General features: G+C 43.9%; 1 protein-coding gene across 1 annotated transcript; it reads left to right on the top strand.

Annotated features, from left to right (window-relative positions):
* Nucleotides 1-18,668: 18,668 nt before the first annotated feature.
* On the top strand, nt 18,669-20,281 carry c2h11orf96 (chromosome 2 C11orf96 homolog). Its single transcript, XM_060908943.1, has one exon. The coding sequence runs from the start codon at nt 19,020-19,022 to the stop codon at nt 19,389-19,391; it is 372 nt and encodes a 123-aa protein (XP_060764926.1). The 5' UTR covers nt 18,669-19,019; the 3' UTR covers nt 19,392-20,281.
* The last annotated feature ends 297 nt before the right edge of the window (nt 20,282-20,578 follow it).

Genomic DNA, 20,578 nt, shown 5'->3' with positions numbered 1-20,578 from the left:
AGTTGTTATCAGCGCTCAGTTCAGAAGCCTGCATCTCTGATGGTATGGGGTTGCATTAGTGCGTGTGGCATGGGCAGCTTACACATCTGGAAAGGCACCATCAATGCTGAAAGGTATATCCAGGTTCTAGAGCAACATATGCTCCCATCCAGACGACGTCTCTTTTAGGGAAGACTTTGCATTTTCCAACATGACAATGCCAAACCACATACTGCATCAATTACAGCATCATGGCTGCGTAGAAGAAGGGTCCGGGTACTGAACTGGCCAGCCTGCAGTCCAGATCTTTCACCCATACAAAACATTTGGCGCATCATAAAACAGAAAATACAACAAAAAAGACCTAAGACAGTTGAGCAACTAGAATCCTACATTAGACAAGAATGGGTTAACATTCTTATCCCTAAACTTGAGTAACTTGTCTCCTCAGTCCCCAGACGTTTACAGACTGTTGTAAAGAGAAAAGGGGATGTCTCACAGTGGTAAACATGGCCTTGTCCCAACTTTTTTGAGATGTGTTGTTGTCATGAAATTTAAAATCACCTAATTTTTCTCTTTAAATGATACATTTTCTCAGTTTAAAGATTTGATATGTCATCTATGTTCTATTCTGAATAAAATATGGAATTTTGAAACTTCCACATCATTGCATTCCATTTTTATTTACAATTTGTACTTTGTCCCAACTTTTTTGGAATCAGGGTTGTATTTTTTTTGCCTCTCTCCACGCTGGGACAGTTCATTGCCACAGACCATGTCTTTTGCTCAAAGTTGTGTGATAATTTCAGGTTGTGAAACAGCAGCTTTTAACAGCAGACAGGGTCTGGTAGAGGTTGGTGGAAAGTGCTGTAGGAAGCCATGCACACAGCTTGCTTGCGCTTCCCCACAGTCGGAAATGTGAAAGCAAGCAAGCAAGCAGCAGCCTTTATTATTTACCCTCTCTCCCTTTTCTGTGTATCTTATTTTTCTCTTTTTCATACACACACACGGTACACACAGGCAGATGCTGCAATCACAAGTAAACGGACATACACAAGTTATCATAGTGAGATGTGAGACTTTTTCTGCAAATGTTACCCCGTTAACATTTCTACAAAAATAACCACAACTTCGGCTTCATACCATTAGGTTCTGAAACCTAACAAAATGTGGGTCAGTTCTCAAAAGGCACCAAGACAGACCTGGTTCTGTAACAGCACAGTCCTGGCAGAAAAGAGCCATTAATTCCCTTCATTTTAGTACCTTAATGAGAAATGTTTTGGAAATCCCTTGCAATTGTGAATTTCTGAATAAGTGGTACCTAACATTATTTGGTCTAAATCAGAAGACTAATAAAATATTCAATCATCATCTCCATTAATTGCTTCATGTTGGTCAGGGTGATGGTGGATCCAAACCTAATCCTGGTAACACCGGGCACACAATGGGAGAATTTACCCCAGATGGGATGGCAGTCCATTGCAAGGCACCATCCACACACACACTTGAGGACCAATCTGCCAAAGCACCCTCTCCTATATCAGCCATAGATGAATGACGGTTCTTGATGCAGTGGCATCTGAGGTATCAAAGATGTGTTCAACTTAGGCTTGCGCCCTTGCCCTTTATGCAACGAAATTCTTCCAGATTCTTTGAATTGTTGAATGATACTATGCACCATAGAGGGTGAAATATCCAAATTCCTTCCTATCTTTCTTTGAGGAACATTGTTTTTAAAATTTCAATAATTTTCTCATGCACTTGTTGACAATCTGGAGATCCTCAGCTCATCTTTGCTCCTCAAAGACTAGGCCTTTCCTATATACTGATTTTGTACCAAATCATGATTGCAATCACCTTTTGACATCACCCATTTCAAATCACATCATTATTTAAGTGTTTTACCTCACTACTAGCTCTAAATTGCCCCAGTCTCAACTTTTTTTTTTTTTTTGAATGTGTTGCAGGCCTGAAACACAGGAATGGATGTATATTAACAAATGAAAAGAAGTTGACCAGAAAAAACCTGAAATATCTTGGGTTTATAACGTCTGCAATGAAATACAAGTCAAAGTAAATTTAGAAAATCACTGCTTTCTTTTTTTATTTACATTTTCCATCCCGTCCCAACTTTTTCTGATTTGGGGCTGTATATGTTTAGCTTCGCTAATGCTCTTGTGGCTCATCAGGCAAATCCCCAAAGCCATGCTCCAAAACCTAGTGAAAAGCCTTCCCAGAAGTTATTATAACAGCAAAGGGTGGACTAAATCTAGAATTGCATGTTTCAAAAGCATATATGAATTTGATGGTCAGGTGCCCACAACCTTTTGGCCATATTGTGTGTACTGTATATATGGTGCAAAATTGCCCAATTATATTTAAGGGGTATTATGTAAGATCACAACACTGGAAAATGTTACAAAAGGGTTTCTAAAGAGTTTGGTTTCTATCTGAACATACCCAGGCAGATTACTTTACAAATGGAAGGAATTCAGCACCTTTTTCCTGCTCTTACCCAGCAGTGGCCATCCTACAAAGATCAGCACAAGACAACACTTAAATCTTCAAACAAGAACCCTAGGGTGAGAGATAATGAACTGCTAGATTCAGTTACTGTTGACAGTGCCTTGTTTGTATGCCTTTGTGTGTCTGCTTTAGGAAAAGGCTGGGGGGAAATGGTGTTTGTTGGGGTTACTGTAAAGGAAACCACTGTCCAAGAAACACGAAAACAGTCTCACAGCACTCTTGGAATAAGTGAACATTTGAACAATGTTTTGGAAAAATAATACACTGCATTCCAACACCAAACCATCGTTATACAGTAAAATGGCTCTAAACCCTGATTGGCTTAGCTATGTTCAAAGCACACCTGTGTCCATATCACAATAATTTATTTCTGTATTTATGCACCAGATTTCAAGCAAAAAAGAGAAAAGTTTAGACTTAGGCCATTCATCTGTCCTAATCTAGCCTAGTCTTTGTCTGTTGCGTTGCTTAGCAAACCAAGCTGTTACTGTTAACAAAACTGTTAACAGACTACATTAGATGGTGGAAGAATCCATCCATTATCTGTAGCCTCTTATCCTGTTCTACAGGGTCGCAGGCAAGCTGGAGCCTATCCCAGCTGACTATGGGCAAGAGGCGGGGTACACCCTGGACAAGTCGCCAGGTTATCGCAGGGCTGACACAGAGACAAACAACCATTCACACTCACACCTACGGTCAATTTAGAGCCACCAATTAGCCTAACCTGCATGTCTTTGGACTGTGGGGGAAACCACAGGAAACCCACTCAGACACGGGGAGAATATGCAAACTCCACACAGAAAGGCCCTTGCCAGCCGCTGGGCTCAAACCCAGGACCTTCTAGCGGTGAGGCAACAGTGCTAAACACTACACCACTGTGCCGCCCCGGTGGAAGAATAGTTTACTCTAAATATTATTAATAATATATTAAATTATGGCGGCACGGTGGTGTAGTGGTTAGCGCTGTCGCCTCACAGCAAGAAGGTCCTGGGTTCGAGCCCCGGGGCCGGCGAGGGCCTTTCTGTGCGGAGTTTGCATGTTGTCCGCGTGGGTTTCCTCCGGGTGCTCCGGTTTCCCCCCACAGTCCAAAGACATGCAGGTTAGGTTAACTGGTGACTCTAAATTGACCATAGGTGTGAATGTGGGTGTGAATGGTTGTCTGTGTCTATGTGTCAGCCCTGTGATGACCTGGCGACTTGTCCAGGGTGTACCCCGCCTTTCGCCCGTAGTCAGCTGGGATAGGCTCCAGCTTGCCTGCGACCCTGTAGAAGGATAAAGCGGCTAGAGATAATGTGATGTGTGTGTGTGATGTGATATTAAATTATTTATGAAATACTTTTTTATTTAAATTCCATTGAATTTGTCTGTGTATAATAATGGAGAAACGCAAGAAGCCAGTCAAGGCAGTGCGTTACAGTGATTTTATCATGGGTAAGGAGCTTTTAGGCACTCGCTTTGCCTAATCACGTCCTTGGGCATGATAAAATCAATCATGTGTGTCATCTTGGCCCTTATTGCTTTATTCCACCTGGGAAAAAAGGTACAGTGATATATAGCTACTTCATTTTCACAATCATTGTGGGACCAATACATTCCAGTTTGTATCAGGAATGTCAGCTGACAGTCAGCTGACAGTGTGACCTAAAATCTAAAAAGGTTCAGTCTGGTATCCTGATTATGAACTAATGCATAAGACTAAAACGACATCTGAGTGGTCCAGACAAGAAATTCAGTTTTATGGGCAGCTCAGGATCACTCTGTTCAAATTTTTTTTTCCCCACTGTGGTATGTTCTCAACCATGACATTTAAGAACCCAAAAAAGAACAGTTTGTACATGAAGAATGAGCTAAAATGTTTTCTAACTGGTCCAACAGACTGATTATCTACAAATAAAATATTTGTTTTAGATTTTTGCCAATAAAAGAGATTCCATAAGTGTTCACATTCTTTTTCCATGAATGGCCTTTGGCTATTTAAATCCTCTGTTCAATCCATTATTGGCAACTTGTGTGTGGATTTATTATGATTACCTAAATGGAGATTTTCATTTTAGAAGCATTTTTATGCAGAAACTCTGATATCTCCAACCCCAAACTTTTTCACACAACTGTATACCATGCACTTGTGGGTAAACCTATTCTTCAAGGAAATCATGAAGGAGGTCCTCATGCCAGTAGCTTCATTTGCAGTAGTCCCAAATAGATTTTATTAGCTACATTAATGTACGTTACAGTATGTGTTGTCAGTGCTTGGCTGAATCCTGCAAGTGACTTTTCCTCTGAGTGCAGCTGGCTGATTCCGGTTTCAGTTCTGACATCAGGCTCACACTCACTTCTGTTTCCATCCACCCCACCATCATTAGCCCATTAGTAGTATACTGACTGGAACAAAATCAGAACACACACCTCTGCCCAAACAGAAAGCTCTTTGTGATCGCTGCCAGATACATTTTTTTACCCTTCCCAATTCGCATATGCGTGGTTCCACTCTCCCTTCACACTTCTGTTCAACGATCAAGTGTATTATCAAGATAGAATTAAATCAGCCTGTATGGACTTAATCAATTGGATGGAAAATTATGTTAATGGGAAACTTGAGGCTTACAAAATAGCTATATGTGCCCTAAGCTGCCAGCACCACCATCAGTTCCCCCTTTCCCCCAGTACACACAAACACAAAACACTACCAGGCTTCTCCTCCCTGTTGAGTCTGCTCACAAAATTCAAAACACCATGTGTTCTCCACAAATTGCACAGAGTGATTAGGACACTGGGATTAGGACACTGTTCCTTTATTTGTAAAATACAACTCCAATTCCAAAAAAGTTGGGACACTGTGTAAAACAAATAAAAACAGAATGTGATGATTTACAAATCATGGAAACTCTATATTTCTTTGAAAATAGTATGTTAGGGTTTTGCTGGGATTCGAACCTGGTTCGTTGGTGTGATAATCCAGCAAACCCCCACTAGGCCACCGGGGGGATGACTCAAATGCAGAGGCGTGAGGCGGAAGTAGAAAAAGAATAAAAAGGTTTATTTAAACTATATACAGGGCAAAACAAAAGACAAAAAAAACCAAAGAGTATAATACAAAAGAAAAGCAAAGTGCAAAAATTCAAAAGCTAAGAAGATCAAAAAACACAGTACAAAGGAAACTGGAGATAAACATAACAGCACAAAGACTCCGTGACAAGAGGACTGAACTCAGGGGTATAAATAGACAAACTAATTAAGGACACAGGTGAAGATAATTAGGCAATTAACACAAACACAAAACACAGGAACAGTGGCGGCCTCTAGAGGCCAAAATAAACACGACATGAAAAGGAAATAACAGCGGCCTCTAGAGGCCAAAACAGTCCTAGTCCTAACAGGACCCCCCCCTCTAGGAGCGTCTCCTGACGTTCCCAGGGCGATCCGGATGGGCCGAATGGAAGTCCCGACATAGTTCTTTATCAAGGACATCCCGAGCAGGAACCCAGCAGCGCTCCTCAGGACCATAGCCCTCCCAGTCCACCAGATATTGCAACCCGCCGCGGACCCGGCGGGAGTCAAGCAGGCGATTCACTGTGAACACAGTCTGCCCCTGGAAGATGCGGGGGGGTGGGGGGTTCCTAGGGGCAGGGGCATACGTAGACGTCAGTACGGGCCGTAACAGGGAAACATGGAAAGTGGGGTTGATCCTCAGAGTCCGGGGCAACTGGAGCCGGTAGGAGACAGGGTTCACCCTGCGCACCACCTTGAAGGGGCCAATGTAGCGAGGAGCAAGCTTGCGGTTCTCCACCCGCAGTGGAAGGTCCTTAGTGGACAGCCAAACACGCTGCCCAGGGCGGAAAGCGTGTGCAGGTCTTCTATGGCGGTTGGCCTGAGTCTGGTTGGTTCTGGAGGTCTGTATGAGGGTCTTCCTGACCTTGCTCCAGGTCTTGCGACACCGTCTCACATATTGGTTGACCGAGGGCACCCCCGCGTCCTCCTCCTGGTCCGGGAACAGAGGTGGCTGGAACCCGAATTGGCACTGGAATGGCGACAGCTTGGTGGCCGATGACTGCAGGGTGTTGTGGGCGTACTCCGCCCATGGCAGCCAGGTGCTCCACGATGTCGGGTTATCCATAGCCAGGCCTCGCAGGGTGGTTTCCAGGTCCTGGTTGAGCCTCTCCGTCTGACCATTGGACTGTGGGTGAAACCCAGAGGAGAGGCTGGCAGTGGCTCCGATGACCTTGCAGAACCCGTGCCACACTCGGGAGGAGAACTGGGGCCCTCGGTCTGAGACGATGTCCTGTGGAAGACCAAAGACTCGGAAGACATGATTAAACAAAAGTTTCGCAGTTTCAAGAGCAGAGGGGAGTTTGCACAGTGGTATGAAGCGGCAGGCCTTGGAGAATCTGTCAACTAAGACCAAAATGACCGTGTTACCTTGTGACTCAGGGAGACCCGTGATAAAGTCGACTGCCACGTGGGACCAGGGACGCCGGGGAATGGTCAGAGGATGCAGGAGACCCTGGGGATGCTGTCGTGGGTTCTTGGTTCTGGTGCAAACCTCACAGGACAGGACAAATGACCTTACTTCCTTCTCCATGTTAGGCCACCAGAAGCGTCTTTTCAGGAAGTCCAGGGTCCTCCGAGCTCCCGGGTGGGCGGTGAGAGGGGAAGAGTGACCCCACTGGAGAACCTTGGCCCGGGCTTGATGTGGGACGTACAAGAGGCCTGGTGGCCCCGTCCCAGGACCGGGGTCCTGGCGTTGGGCTCGTCGGACAGCCTCCTCAATACCCCAGCGGACAGGGGCCACAATCCGGGACACAGGGATAATAGGCCCGACTTCATTCTCCCTGTTAGTGGCAGAGAACAGTCTGGACAGTGCGTCAGGTTTGGTGTTCTTGGAGCCGGGGCGGTATGAGAGGGTGAAGTCAAACCGACTGAAAAACAGGGCCCACCTAGCCTGTCGAGGGTTCAGTCTCTTGGCTTGCTGGAGGTACTCCAGGTTCTTGTGGTCAGTCCAAACCAGGAATGGATGTTGTGCTCCCTCCAGCCAGTGCCTCCACTCCTCAAGGGCCAGTTTGACCGCTAGCAGTTCTCGATCCCCCACATCGTACCGGGACTCAGCAGGACTCAGGCGGTGGGAGAAGTAAGCGCAGGGGTGCAGCTTTCCTTCCGAACGTTGAGAGAGCACCGCGCCGACACCACTGTCCGAGGCGTCCACCTCCACGATGAATGGTTGGGAGGTGTCCGGGAGAACCAGAATGGGTGCCGTGCAGAAGCGGTCCTTGAGGTCTTTGAACGCCTTTTCTGCCTGAGGAGACCAGCCATAAGATCCACCTGTCCCTTTGGTGAGGTCAGACATGGGTGCTGCCACAGAACTGAAGTTCCTGATGAACTTGCGGTAGAAGTTAGCGAATCCTAAGAACCGCTGAACCTCCTTAACGGACTTGGGAGTAGGCCAATCCCGGACGGCCAGGGTCTTGGCAGGGTCCATTTGGAGTTGGCCTGTCCGTACAATAAATCCCAGAAAGGAGACCTCGGGAACATGAAATTCGCATTTCTGGGCCTTGGCGAACAGATTGTTCTGTAGCAGCCTCTGGAGAACCTGGCGGACATGGTGGCGGTGCTCCTGCACGGTCTTGGAAAAGATAAGGATGTCATCGAGGTAGACAAAAACGTATAGGTTAATCATGTCCCTTAAGACGTCGTTGATTAGGGCCTGAAAAACAGCTGGTGCGTTGGTGAGTCCGAAGGGCATCACCTGGTATTCGTAGTGCCCAGACGGGGTGTTAAAGGCAGTCTTCCACTCGTCTCCCTGTCGGATACGGATGAGGTGGTATGCGTTCCGTAGGTCCAACTTGGTGAAGACGGTGGCGCCTTGGAGCAGGTCGAAAGCTGTGGACATCAGCGGAAGGGGATATCGGTTGCGCACAGTGATCTTATTCAGGCCCCTGTAATCAATACATGGTCGGAGCCCCCCATCCTTCTTGCCGACAAAGAAGAAGCCGGCTCCAGCAGGTGAAGTGGAGGGTCGAATAAACCCAGAGACCAGGGCATCTTTGAGGTATTCCTCCATGGCCTTGCGTTCTGGCTGAGAGAGTGAAAACAGTCTGCCACGAGGAGGGGTAGTCCCAGGGAGCAAGTCGATGGCACAGTCGTAGGCCCGGTGCGGAGGAAGAACGGCGGCCCTGCTCTTGCTGAATACCTCCTTGAGATCCCAGTACTCTGTGGGAACTTGAGATAACTCGGTGAGATCAGGGGGCTCGGCAGGAGACACAGGAGAGCTAGAGAGCAGACAAGAGGCATGGCATGCAGGGCCCCATTCCACAACCTGGCTTGTTACCCAGTCTATGCGAGGGTTGTGGCGAATAAGCCAAGGAAGGCCTAGAATAACTGGGAACTCAGGTGAAGGAATCAGGTGCAGGGATATTTCTTCCTTGTGACCTTGAGACTGAAGGAAGACTGGAGAAGTAACTTGGGTGACTCTTCCATCACCTAACGCTTGGCCATCGAGGGCAGACACAGACAGTGGGACTTCAAGAGGTGCAGTAGGTATATTGATGCTTTGGGCGAAGTGAATATCCATAAAGTTCCCAGCCGCCCCTGAGTCTATCAAAGCTTGACAAGAGTGGACAGACTCACCCCAGGAGATGGAGACCGGGATGTAGATTCCTTGACCAGGGAGTCCGGGAGAGAGGGTAGGCCCCGTCACAACCCTCCCTCGGCTGGACGGGGCGGTCCTTTTCCCAAGAGTTCGGGACATGATGCTCGGAAGTGACCAGGCTTGCCACAGTAGATGCAGCACTTGTCCCTCCTTCTGCACTCCCTCTCAGATGCGGAGAGGCGAGTACGACCCACTTGCATGGGTTCTGGACAGTCACTGAAGGAGGTAGACGGTCTCCAGGTAGAGGTAGGGAGGCTGGGGGGGCTCAAGGCTTGGTGGCGTTCTCTCATCCTGTTGTCCAGACGAATAGCATGTGAGATGAGGGTTTCGAGGTCACTTGGGCATCCAATAGAGGCCAGACCGTCCTTGATGGGGTCAGACAGACCATGGTGGAAGGCTGACACCAGGGCAGTCTCGTTCCATCCACTTACTGCTGCGAGTGTTCGGAACGAGATGGCGTAATCTGCGACGCTTCCTCCTTGCCGGATGGACATGAGCTTTCGGGCTGCGTCGGTACTGATGTCTGCCTGATCGAAGACCCGAAGCATCTCTTCAGAAAACAGCTGGAAATCAAAGCACTCAGGTCCCTGTCTTTGCCAGATAGCAGTAGCCCAGGCTCGCGCCTTACCAGCTAATAAGGTGATCACAAAGGCAATCTTGCGGTGATCCGTAGTGTAGGTGGTAGGCTGAAGCTCAAAGGTGAGTTGACACTGGGTAAGGAACTCTCGGCACTCACTGTGCTTGCCGTCATACCTCTGTGGTGCAGGAAGGCTGAGTTCGCGAGGTGAAGAAGGCAGCATTGCAGGAGGCACTGGATCAGGAGTGGGAGCTGGATCAGGAGCGGGAACTGGATCAGGAGCGGGAACTGGATCAGGAGCGGGAACTGGATCAGGAGCAGGAGATGCAGGCAGAGATGTCAGCTGTGCTAGGGTTTTCCCAATTTGCTGAAGCAGTTCCTCGTGGCAAGCAAGGGCCTCACGTTGGCTGGTGAGCGTACGTCCATGAGCGTCCATGGTCGCTCCGAAGCGTGTCAAAGCTGCCATAATTCCCTGAAGGTTGGCCGGGTAGACAGTTGAAGCAGCCTCTGCTGAGTCGGTCATGACGGAGTCTTTCTGTTAGGGTTTTGCTGGGATTCGAACCTGGTTCGTTGGTGTGATAATCCAGCAAACCCCCACTAGGCCACCGGGGGGATGACTCAAATGCAGAGGCGTGAGGCGGAAGTAGAAAAAGAATAAAAAGGTTTATTTAAACTATATACACTATATACAGGGCAAAACAAAAGACAAAAAAAACCAAAGAGTATAATACAAAAGAAAAGCAAAGTGCAAAAATTCAAAAGCTAAGAAGATCAAAAAACACAGTACAAAGGAAACTGGAGATAAACATAACAGCACAAAGACTCCGTGACAAGAGGACTGAACTCAGGGGTATAAATAGACAAACTAATTAAGGACACAGGTGAAGATAATTAGGCAATTAACACAAACACAAAACACAGGAACAGTGGCGGCCTCTAGAGGCCAAAATAAACACGACATGAAAAGGAAATAACAGCGGCCTCTAGAGGCCAAAACAGTCCTAGTCCTAACATAGTACAAAGACAATATATTACATGTTGAAACTGAGAAATTTTATTGTTTTTTAAAAAAAAAATATATGCTCATTTTGAATTTGATGTCAGTAACACATTTCAGAAAAGTTGGGACGGGGCAATAAAAGACTGAAAAAGTTGTGTAATGTTAAAAAACCTAATTTTGTTTAATTTGCCAAGAAGCCTTTATTTGTCACACGTACACCCAAGCACAGACTTAAGCACACAGCATGTCTTTGAGCTGTGGGGGAAACCAGAGCACCCAGGGGAGAACATGCAAACTCCACACAGAAAGGCCCCCATCAGCTGCTGGGCTCGAACCCAGAACCTTCTTGTTGTGAGGCAATAGTGCTAACCACTATACCACCCAACAGGTCAGTAACATGATTGGATATAAAAAAGAGCATTCCAGAGAGGCTGAGTCTCTCAGAAGTAAAGATGGGGAGGGGTTCACCACTCTGTGAAAGACTGCGTGGGCAAACAGTGCAATGATTTAAGAATAACATTCCTCAATGTAAAATTGCAAGGAATTTGGGGATCACATCATCTATGGTACATAATATAATTAAAAGATTCAGAGAATCTGAAGAAATCTCTGTATGCAAGAGACAAGGCTGAAAACTGACAGTGGATGCCTGTGACCTTCAGGCCCTCAGGTGACACTGCATTAAAAACAGACACGTGTCTGTAGTGGAAATCACTGTATGGGCTCAGAAACACTTCAGAAAACCATCATCTGTGAAAACAGTTCATTACTGCATCCACAAATGCAAGTTAAAACCAGATATAAACATCCAGAAACACCACCACCTTCTCTGGGCCCGAGCTCTTTCATGATGGACTGAGGCGAAGTGGAAAATTGTTCCGAGGTCTGACAAATCAAAAGTAGAAATTCTTTTAAGAAACCATGGACACCACATCCTCCAGGCTAAAGAGGAGAGGGACCATCTGGCTTGTCAGTGCACAGTTCAAAAGCCAGCATCTGTGATGGTATGAGGGTGCATTAGTGCACATGACATGGGTAGCTTGAACATCTGGGAAGGCATCATTAACGCTGAATGATATAAACACGTTTCAGAGCAATATGCTGCCAACCAGACAAAATCTTTTTCAGGGAAGGCCTTCCTTCTTTCAGCAAGACAATGCCAAACCGCTTTCTGCACATATTAAAACTGCAAGGCTCCTTAGTAAAAGAGTCCGGGTGCTAAACTGGCCTGCCTACAGTCCAGACCTGTCTCCCATTTAAAACATTTGGCGCATTATGAAGCACAAAATACAGCAAAGGAGACCTTGAACCGTTGAGCAACTGAAATTGTATATCAAGCAAGAATGGGACAACATTTCTCTTTCAAAACTACAGCAATTGGGCTCTTCAGTTTCCAAACATTTGCAGAGTGTTGTTAAAAGTAGAGGTGATGCAACACAGTGGTAAACATGCCCCTGTCCCAACTTTTTTTTAATGTGTTGCTGACATCAAATTCAAAATTAGCATATTTTTTCCCCTCAGTTTCAACATTTGATATGTTGTCTTTGTACTATTTTCAGTGAAATATCGGGTTTCCATGATTTGCAAATTATTGCATTCTGTTTTTATTTACAGTTTACACAGCATCCCAATTTTTTTGGACCTGGGGTTGTACTTGGTCTTTTTTTTTTATTCAGCAATCATAAATAATTTAGACAATTCTAGTAAAGATAATTTGTGGCCTGTTACTTACCCCAGTATTGATCAGTGTAATGATTCTTGTCCCCATATTGCTGAAAGCACTCTGTGCCTGGGCCTGGTTTACTTCTGCCATAAAGGCTGAAAGAGATTTCCAACATTGTTTCTGTCTTTTTTTCCTATTTCTGTGAATGCATGTTTCTGTAAAGATTGTGTTATTGGTTACACAATACAGGACTACTGTATCCAACTAAATGAGAGTGCAACATAACACTTCTGATAATCTGAGATGCTGTGGATGACAAAACAGGTTGTATGGGAATGTGACTTCTGGGTATGGGATACGTTTATAGCATTGTTCTCACATACTGTTGTGTTCTCCATACTGAAGAGGTATCATTTATCATTTATTGTACACTGCCCTTTATCATCTCATCATCTCTAGCCGCTTTATCCTTCTACAGGGTCACAGGCAAGCTGGAGCCTATCCCAGCTGACTACGGGCGAAAGGCGGGGTACACCCTGGACAAGTCGCCAGGTCATCACAGGGCTGACACATAGACACAGACAACCATTCACACTCACACCTACGGTCAATTTAGAGTCACCAGTTAACCTAACCTGCATGTCTTTGGACTGTGGGGGAAACCGGAGCACCCGGAGGAAACCCACGTGGACACGAGGAGAACATGCAAACTCCACACAGAAAGGCCCTCGCCGGCCCCGGGGCTCAAACCCAGGACCTTCTTGCTGTGAGGCGACAGCGCTAACCACTACACCACCGTGCCGCCCACACTGCCCTTTATTTTTTTAAAAAAAGTATATACAACCTCTAGATTTTTTTCACACTCTCCACTACAGTCATTTATTTTGTGCAGGACAAAGGGGTTTTGTGGGCTTTTTTATTTGTTTGTTGTTTTAAACTTATACAGTCCTTGAGACATTTCCAGAATTATAGTAACAACTAGACTGCATTTCCGCAGAGAAAATGCAAAGTGTGCTTGCTGAGCTGTAGCAGAACAGCTATCATGCTAGCATGCTAAAAGCTAGCATGCCAACATGCTAACAGTTAGCATACTAACATGCTAACAGTTAGCATACTAACATGCTAACAGTTAGCATACTAACATGCTAACAGCATACTAACATGCTAAAAGCTAGCATGTTAATATGTTAATGCTAACATGCTAATAGATAACATGCTAATAGATAACATGCTAACAGCTAACATTCTAACATGCTAATGATTAACATGCTATCTGTTAAAATTCTAACACTTTAAGGCTAATATGCTGACAGCTATCATGCTAACAGCTAACAAGCTAACATGCTAATGGCTAGTATGTTAACTTTTATCATGCTAACAAGCTGAGGGTGACATGCTAACAGCTAACATGCTAACAGTTAGCATGCTAGCATGCTCAGGCGAACTCACTAACAGCAAACATGCGAACTCTGCATGCTACCATGCTAATCCTAACATGTTAACAGCTCTCATGATAACATGCTAATGGTGAACATGCTAACAACTCGCGAGCTAACAGCAGGCATGATATCATAATGGGTAACATGCTAACAGCTAGCATGGTAACACGTGAATGCTTATATGCTAATTGCTATCGTGTGTGCGTGTACACTACCGTTCAAAAGTTTGGGGTCACTTTGAAATGTCCTTATTTTTGAAAGAAAAGCACTGTTCTTTTCAATGAAGATCACTTTAAACTAATCAGAAATCCACTCTATACATTGCTAATGTGGTAAATGACTATTCTAGCTAAATTCTACTAAATGTCTGGTTTTTGGTGCAATATCTCCATAGGTGTATAGAGGCCCATTTCCAGCAACTCTCACTCCAGTGTTCTAATGGTACAATGTGTTTGCTCATTGCCTCAGAAGGCTAATGGATGATTAGAAAACCCTTGTACAATCATGTTAGCACAGCTGAAAACAGTTTAGCTCTGGTAAATAAAAGTGTGACTTTTCATGGAAACACAAAATTGTCTTGGTGACCCCAAACTTTTGAATGGTAGTGTAAGTATTCCTAATAAAGTGGCCATTGAGTTGAAGTTGATTTGCTGTCAAAGTTTAAAATGAGCAGATCCTTGCCAAATGCATCATCACCTATGGGGGAAGAGAGGAATGACTCAGTCAAGCTTCCATTGATTAGCAGCAAAATGGAGAAAAAATGGACGGATGAAAGGCAAGACAAAGACGAGTGCGGGTCAGAACCGATATCATGTGTGTGATGGGTGATTTGGCCTGAGGTGCCGTATGACATTTGGTGGATGTGTGGTGAAGTGTTACTGAGCAAAACTCCATTCATTTGAATGGGGCCAAAAATCAATGGAAGCCTATGGAGGTAAAAAGAGATGCGTGAAAATCAAGGAATAGATGAGTGCAGGTCTCAGATGAGGGGATGGATCTGTGCGGGGACTTGGCCTGAGGCATCAAGTGAAGTTTTTTGAAGTTTGGTCACTTGATTAAAAAAACTGATGGGGAGTAAAACTTTTTCTTCTGAAACACCATTCATTTTCAATGGGGCCAAAAATCAATGCAAGCCTATGGAGGAAAAAGGGATGAGCAAAAAGAAAGGAAAAATATGAGTGCGGGTCAGAACCGATTGCATGTATATGTCGGGGGAGTTGGCCTGAAGTATCACGTGAGGTTTGGTGCATCTGCGATGGAGCATGTCCGAGTAGGACGATTCGATTCATGAGCCCTATTCATTCTCTATGGGAAAAATCCAAAAGAAAAATGACAAGAACAAGAGAACGGGCATGTTGATCCAAAAGGTGTATAGAAGCACACTACACCACTTCGGGCCAGACGTCTCAGAGTTGGAAAGGTGTCTCTATCTCGAACGCCCTAGGAGGAGTAGTGGATCCAAAAAACGTGTCAGAATAAGGCAGAATAAGTAAACTTAAGAAGAACAATAGTGTGCTTGCCTTTGTCAAGCACACAGCAGCTGAATGAGCAAGCACACTAATTATCTGAATTCTGTTTGTCATTTTCTTTTCGGGGCGGCACGGTGGTGTAGTGGTTAGCACTGTCACCTCACAGCAAGAAGGTCCTGGGTTTGAGCCCACGGGTTGACGAGGGCCTTTCTGTGTGGAGTTGGCATGCTGTTCGCATGGGTTTCCTCCGGGTGCTCTGGTTTCCCCTAAAGGCATGCAGGTTAGGCTAATTGGTGGCTCTAAATTGACCATAGGTGTGAATGGTTGTCTGTGTTTAAGTGTCAGCCCTGCGATGACCTGGCAACTTGTCCAGGGTGTACCCCGCCTCTTGCCCATAGTCAGTTGGGATAGACTCCAGCTTGCCTGCAACCCTGTAGGACAGGATAAATGGCTACAGATAATGGATAGATGGATTTTCTTTTTAGTGCCTTATTTGTTATTAGTGGTGTGGGTTTTTTTTGGGGGGGTTGTTTGTTTGTTTGTTTGTTTGTTTGTTTGTTTGGTTGGTTGGTTTTTTTTTTCATTTCTGTCTTCACACAGAATTTTGTGTTGATGCTATATTCATGAGACTGGACAAAAAACTTTCAAAATTGGATAATGGCTTAATTTTGTTATTTAAATCAAATGAACAGTTGTTTCTATATATGCAAACTGTATGTGGAAAATATTACAGTATTCCAGAGTTCAGCAGGAGTGTTTTTGTTGAAGGAGATTCGAGGCTAGTACATGACTTTGGCACCAGTTCAACCTAAACAAAAACAATCCTGCAACCCACTACTACTTTATTAGTCAATCCTGATGCACGATAGCCCATCTGTGGGCCAGCTTCAAGACTGGAAACATAAAGCATGAGTCAAATGTTTGCATGAATCTATTCATGGATGGGTTTTCCTTCTTTTTGCTATTTTCCAATATCCATCTATTTTCTATACTGCTTATCCTACTGAGAGTCATGGGTGAGCCGCAGCCAATCCCAGCTGACTTTAGGCAAAAGGCGGGTTACACCCTGGGCAGGTCACCAGTCTATCGCAGAGCTAACACAGAAACAAACAGTCATTCACGCTCACATTCATGCCTGTGGGCAACTTTGAGAAACCAAGTTGATGTAATCCACACGTCTTTGGACTGTAGGAGGAAACCAGAGCACCCCGAGGAAACCTATGCAGGCACAATGAGAACATGAAAACACCACACAGAAAGGCCCCAGTCGACTGGCAGGTTCAAATCCACAACCCATCTGCTGTGAGGTGACAGTGCTAACCACTGTGCCACCATATTGCCCTGACATAATATATACTGTATAAAATTGACCAAAAACATGACAATTTTGGTACACTTTTATTTTCTTCAAAGTACCATTGTAGCTTTGATAACAGTTTTGCTCACTCTTGGCATTTTCTTAGCAGTTTCAGAAAAAGACCAGGTGGGATGCTCTTCCAACAATCTTGTTGATCTTCCCACACTTTGTAACCTCTGAGCACTTTGCAAGCTCTAAATGAAATCTGCTTATTGTGGGAACGTTTTTTAAAACTATATTTGAAAACTAAAACACACATCAACTTTACTATGTATGTGATATATATATATATATATATATATATATATATATATATATATATATATATATATATATATATTTAACAATTATTCCACGAAATCAAGTCGTACATGAGCTGATAGCTGACAAGGCGTGTAGCACTGAGTTGGCTATAAGCCATGTACAACAAGGATGAGTGGAATAACTGTTTTATTCTATCCACATTCACTGGATTTTGAGAAATGGAGCATTTTTATTTTCATTTTTTGCAAATTCAATAAATAAAACCTTTGTACAAAACGTCCGACAAAATTATTTCCAATTAGAATGTAAACAACCTGGCGAAATGACAGTAGCAATTTGTGAAAAATGCTATAATAATAATTCTTGAAAAATTAAAAAAAGATACATTCTTTCCATCAAATACTTTCATTCCATATTTTGTTGCTTTTTTGTGTATTTTTTGTGGTTTTGTTTTCGAGTAGAGTTTTTATTTCGTCCTTGGTTGGTTCACCAACACACTCCGCCATTTTGTTTTTCTCTACTCACGGTATATGAGCTAATAGCCTAGAAGTAGAGTAGCCAATCAGAGCGCACGATTGCTCATATCCAGTGAATGTGGATAGTATAGTTTACATTCTATGTGGCGATGATTTTGTTGGACATTTTGTACAAAGTTTTTATTTATCAAATCTGCAAAAATATACACGCTTTTTTTTCAGAAAATCAAGCACAAGCATAGAAAAGTCTTGAAAAGGTCATTAAAAGTATTATTATTGTTTAGTCAGCTGTGTCCATGACAATGACACAGATTGAATATTAGGGGAAAATCTTTGGAACCGCAGTAGAGGCTCTTGTGTTATGATATTTAGTTTGTCATTTCTCATGTCGATCTGTGACGCAAGAGCTGAAAAAGGAAGAGAACAGGAGAATTAAATTTAAGGGCTCATCATCAGAGTCCATGACAAAAAAGGCACAGCTGTAATTGCCTTATGTCACTCATGTCCTGAATAAAGTAGTAGTAGATCCTGTTTTATATAGTAATGACAAATCTGGGCACAGTTGAGAGAGAGAGAGAGAGAGAGAGAGAGAGAGAGAGAGAGAGATTGATCATGATGATGATGACACTCATTAAGCCTGTGACATGCTAGGAGAGGATCTTGTGTATACATGCTACCATGCCAACTTCCCCTTTAAATTACAAGCAGTGCTTAAATATGTCCATGACCTACATGGTGTATATCTCAGTCATATCCTATCAGCTATTTTTTTTTTTTTTTTTTGCAGTTAGTAATCTGGAAAAATAATAATAAAAGAAAATTAGTGAGGAAAAATGACAAAATGACAAAAAACGTTGCTTCTGCCAGATAATATTTTGTTAATGTCACAAAAGTATCACATTTACTGCAACTATAAGAGCTCAGAAACCTCATGGATCTCCTGCTTTAAAGTGAATTCATAAATAAAAAAAAAGAAAGAAACAGGAAGCACCCTAAAGTACCGTATATACATATCCACTGTTCGCATAGCGTTGTTTATTTAATTTATACAAATTGCCCATAGATATGTATATGGCCATGACTATAAGCACAGTGTCCTCCCCTACTCCTCCCCTCCAGCTGTCCTGTAGCAAACATTTATTTAAAGGGGTTGATTCAGGGGGCCTGGTATGGTAACTGGAAAGATGACTGGTCACAGAGCGAGGGAGGGACTTACCAGGAGTGGGGCGATGTGGAGGGGGTAAGCAGCTATAAAAGCCTCTGCTGGATGTGTTCCTGCTCACGTTGAAACAACCCAGATACAGAGACACTAGCAGCAGAGCGTCTCAGAAAACGCACTGTTCTGCCCAGCAAGGCACAGAATCCAAGGACTTCTGATGCAATAGCTTTTGTGGAGCCAAAAGGGAAGGACTGAAAATTATCACCACATGAGGACATAAAGCATTTTGAAGTGCGCTGTAACTGGGGAGTGCTGCAATCTGTGCGTACAATTAAACTCTTTTGGAGCGGCAAGAGGAAAAACAGAGAAAATTCGCTCTGGAATCTTTAAAAAGTGAGTCGAGGAAAGAAGGAGAAGCAACTCGTCCACCTCAAAGGATAAACACACAGTGTTTCCAATCTCCAGCGATGGCTGTACGTCCAATGGAGACAGTGGGTTTCCATATGCTTCCTGCTCACTTGATGGCTTCTGCTATGGAAGAGTTCCCACAGCAGCTCCCTGTACCCAAGGGCCCAGCTCGGGGCCGTAGTCGTCCCAAGAGACCGAGAGAGGCCCGCTTCAAAACTCAGCCAGTGACCTTCGCAGAGATTGCAGAAGTAGAAGAGGAAGGAGCTTCGCCACTGGAGGAGGAGAGAGCAAGGCGCTCGTTCTTGCAGTCACTGGAGAGCCTGAGGAGGAGCACACAATCCCTGCAACACACAGGAACCACACAGATCGGGAGAACCAGCACACCAACACAGGCTAGCCTGGACTCAAGTGACTCAGACTCAGCCCAATAAAAGAGAGACCGAGAGAGAGAGAGAGAGAGAGAGAGAGATATCTTCTACATGTGATCTGCTCTTATTGTAAAGCTTACCTACTGGACTGGACTCCAGTGTGCTAAGCTCTTTGCACATAACCTCTTGAAGCTTACTTCGCAGCTATAACATAGTTACAGTATTTTATACACATACTTGTGTCACTCCAGTCAAGCAATGGCAAGCTGAATAGTTTATGCTTCTTAGCTGTAGTGTTTAATTTTTTTTTTATTACTTAAATACCTGAAATATTCCAGAAATATTCACTATAAGACTTGAGGCCTATTATTCATTGTGAGATTTGAAATGTTAATATCTTCCAGTTGCAATTCCACTGGACAAGACAGATGGTTTATCACTGTTTATCTTTGCCACTTTATTATGATTACGCAGTCAAGCCATTGATGAAAGAACTGAACCTAGTCTTTAGACACCAATAGGAGGTTTGTTCATATGACTTCATTCTGCCAGAGTACTACATCTACTAATGAACTCAGATGTCCATCTTATTAATAACAGTGAAATTAGAAATGTTCTGTTGACACTGTTGGCTTGAAAGCTCACAAGAAAAAACAAATGAAATTATGTCTTTATACTATTGTTTTACTTTTGCTATCTTTGTAAAATTGTTTCATACTTATTTTAATAAAAATATATATAATGTACACCTGTGACATTGCCCTGATGTTTGGTATGTCTGTTATTTGTATTTACTCTAAGTTAACCAGAGTTCAGCAAAAAAGAATGGCACAAAAGAAAATAATACGTAAGATGACCAAGAGTGAAAGCATGTGAAAACAAAACAAAGATAAACAACTATTATACATATTATGATGTTTTCCAAGAAACATATAAAAAGTTTTAAGGTGAAATGTTTCAGTGGTTTTTATTTAAAAAAAAAAACATCTGGTTGTGGAAGCTGTTGAATTTTTTATGCCTCCGCCACCGTAAGGTGCAGGAGGCATTATGTTTTCGGGTTGTCCGTCTGTCCGTCCCGCAACCTTGTGAATGCGATATCTCCAAGGCTAATGAAAGGAATTTCACCAAACTTTCACCATTTGTGCGCTTTGGGACAAACATGAACTGATTAGATTTTGAGATCAAAAGGTCTAAGGTCAAGGTCACTGTGAGGTCAAATGTCTGTCCAAAAACTTTGTGAACACTATATC

The sequence above is a fragment of the Neoarius graeffei genome, chromosome 2, assembly GCF_027579695.1.
Source record: "Neoarius graeffei isolate fNeoGra1 chromosome 2, fNeoGra1.pri, whole genome shotgun sequence".
Taxonomy (NCBI): Eukaryota; Metazoa; Chordata; class Actinopteri; order Siluriformes; family Ariidae; genus Neoarius; species Neoarius graeffei.
Note: the sequence above shows the minus strand (reverse complement) of the source record. Positions and strands in the feature narration are given on the sequence as shown.

Excerpts from the sequence above, each read along its gene's own strand:
- c2h11orf96 (XM_060908943.1), top strand. The coding sequence starts at position 19,020 with ATGGCTGTACGTCCAATGGAGACAGTGGGTTTCCATATGCTTCCTGCT.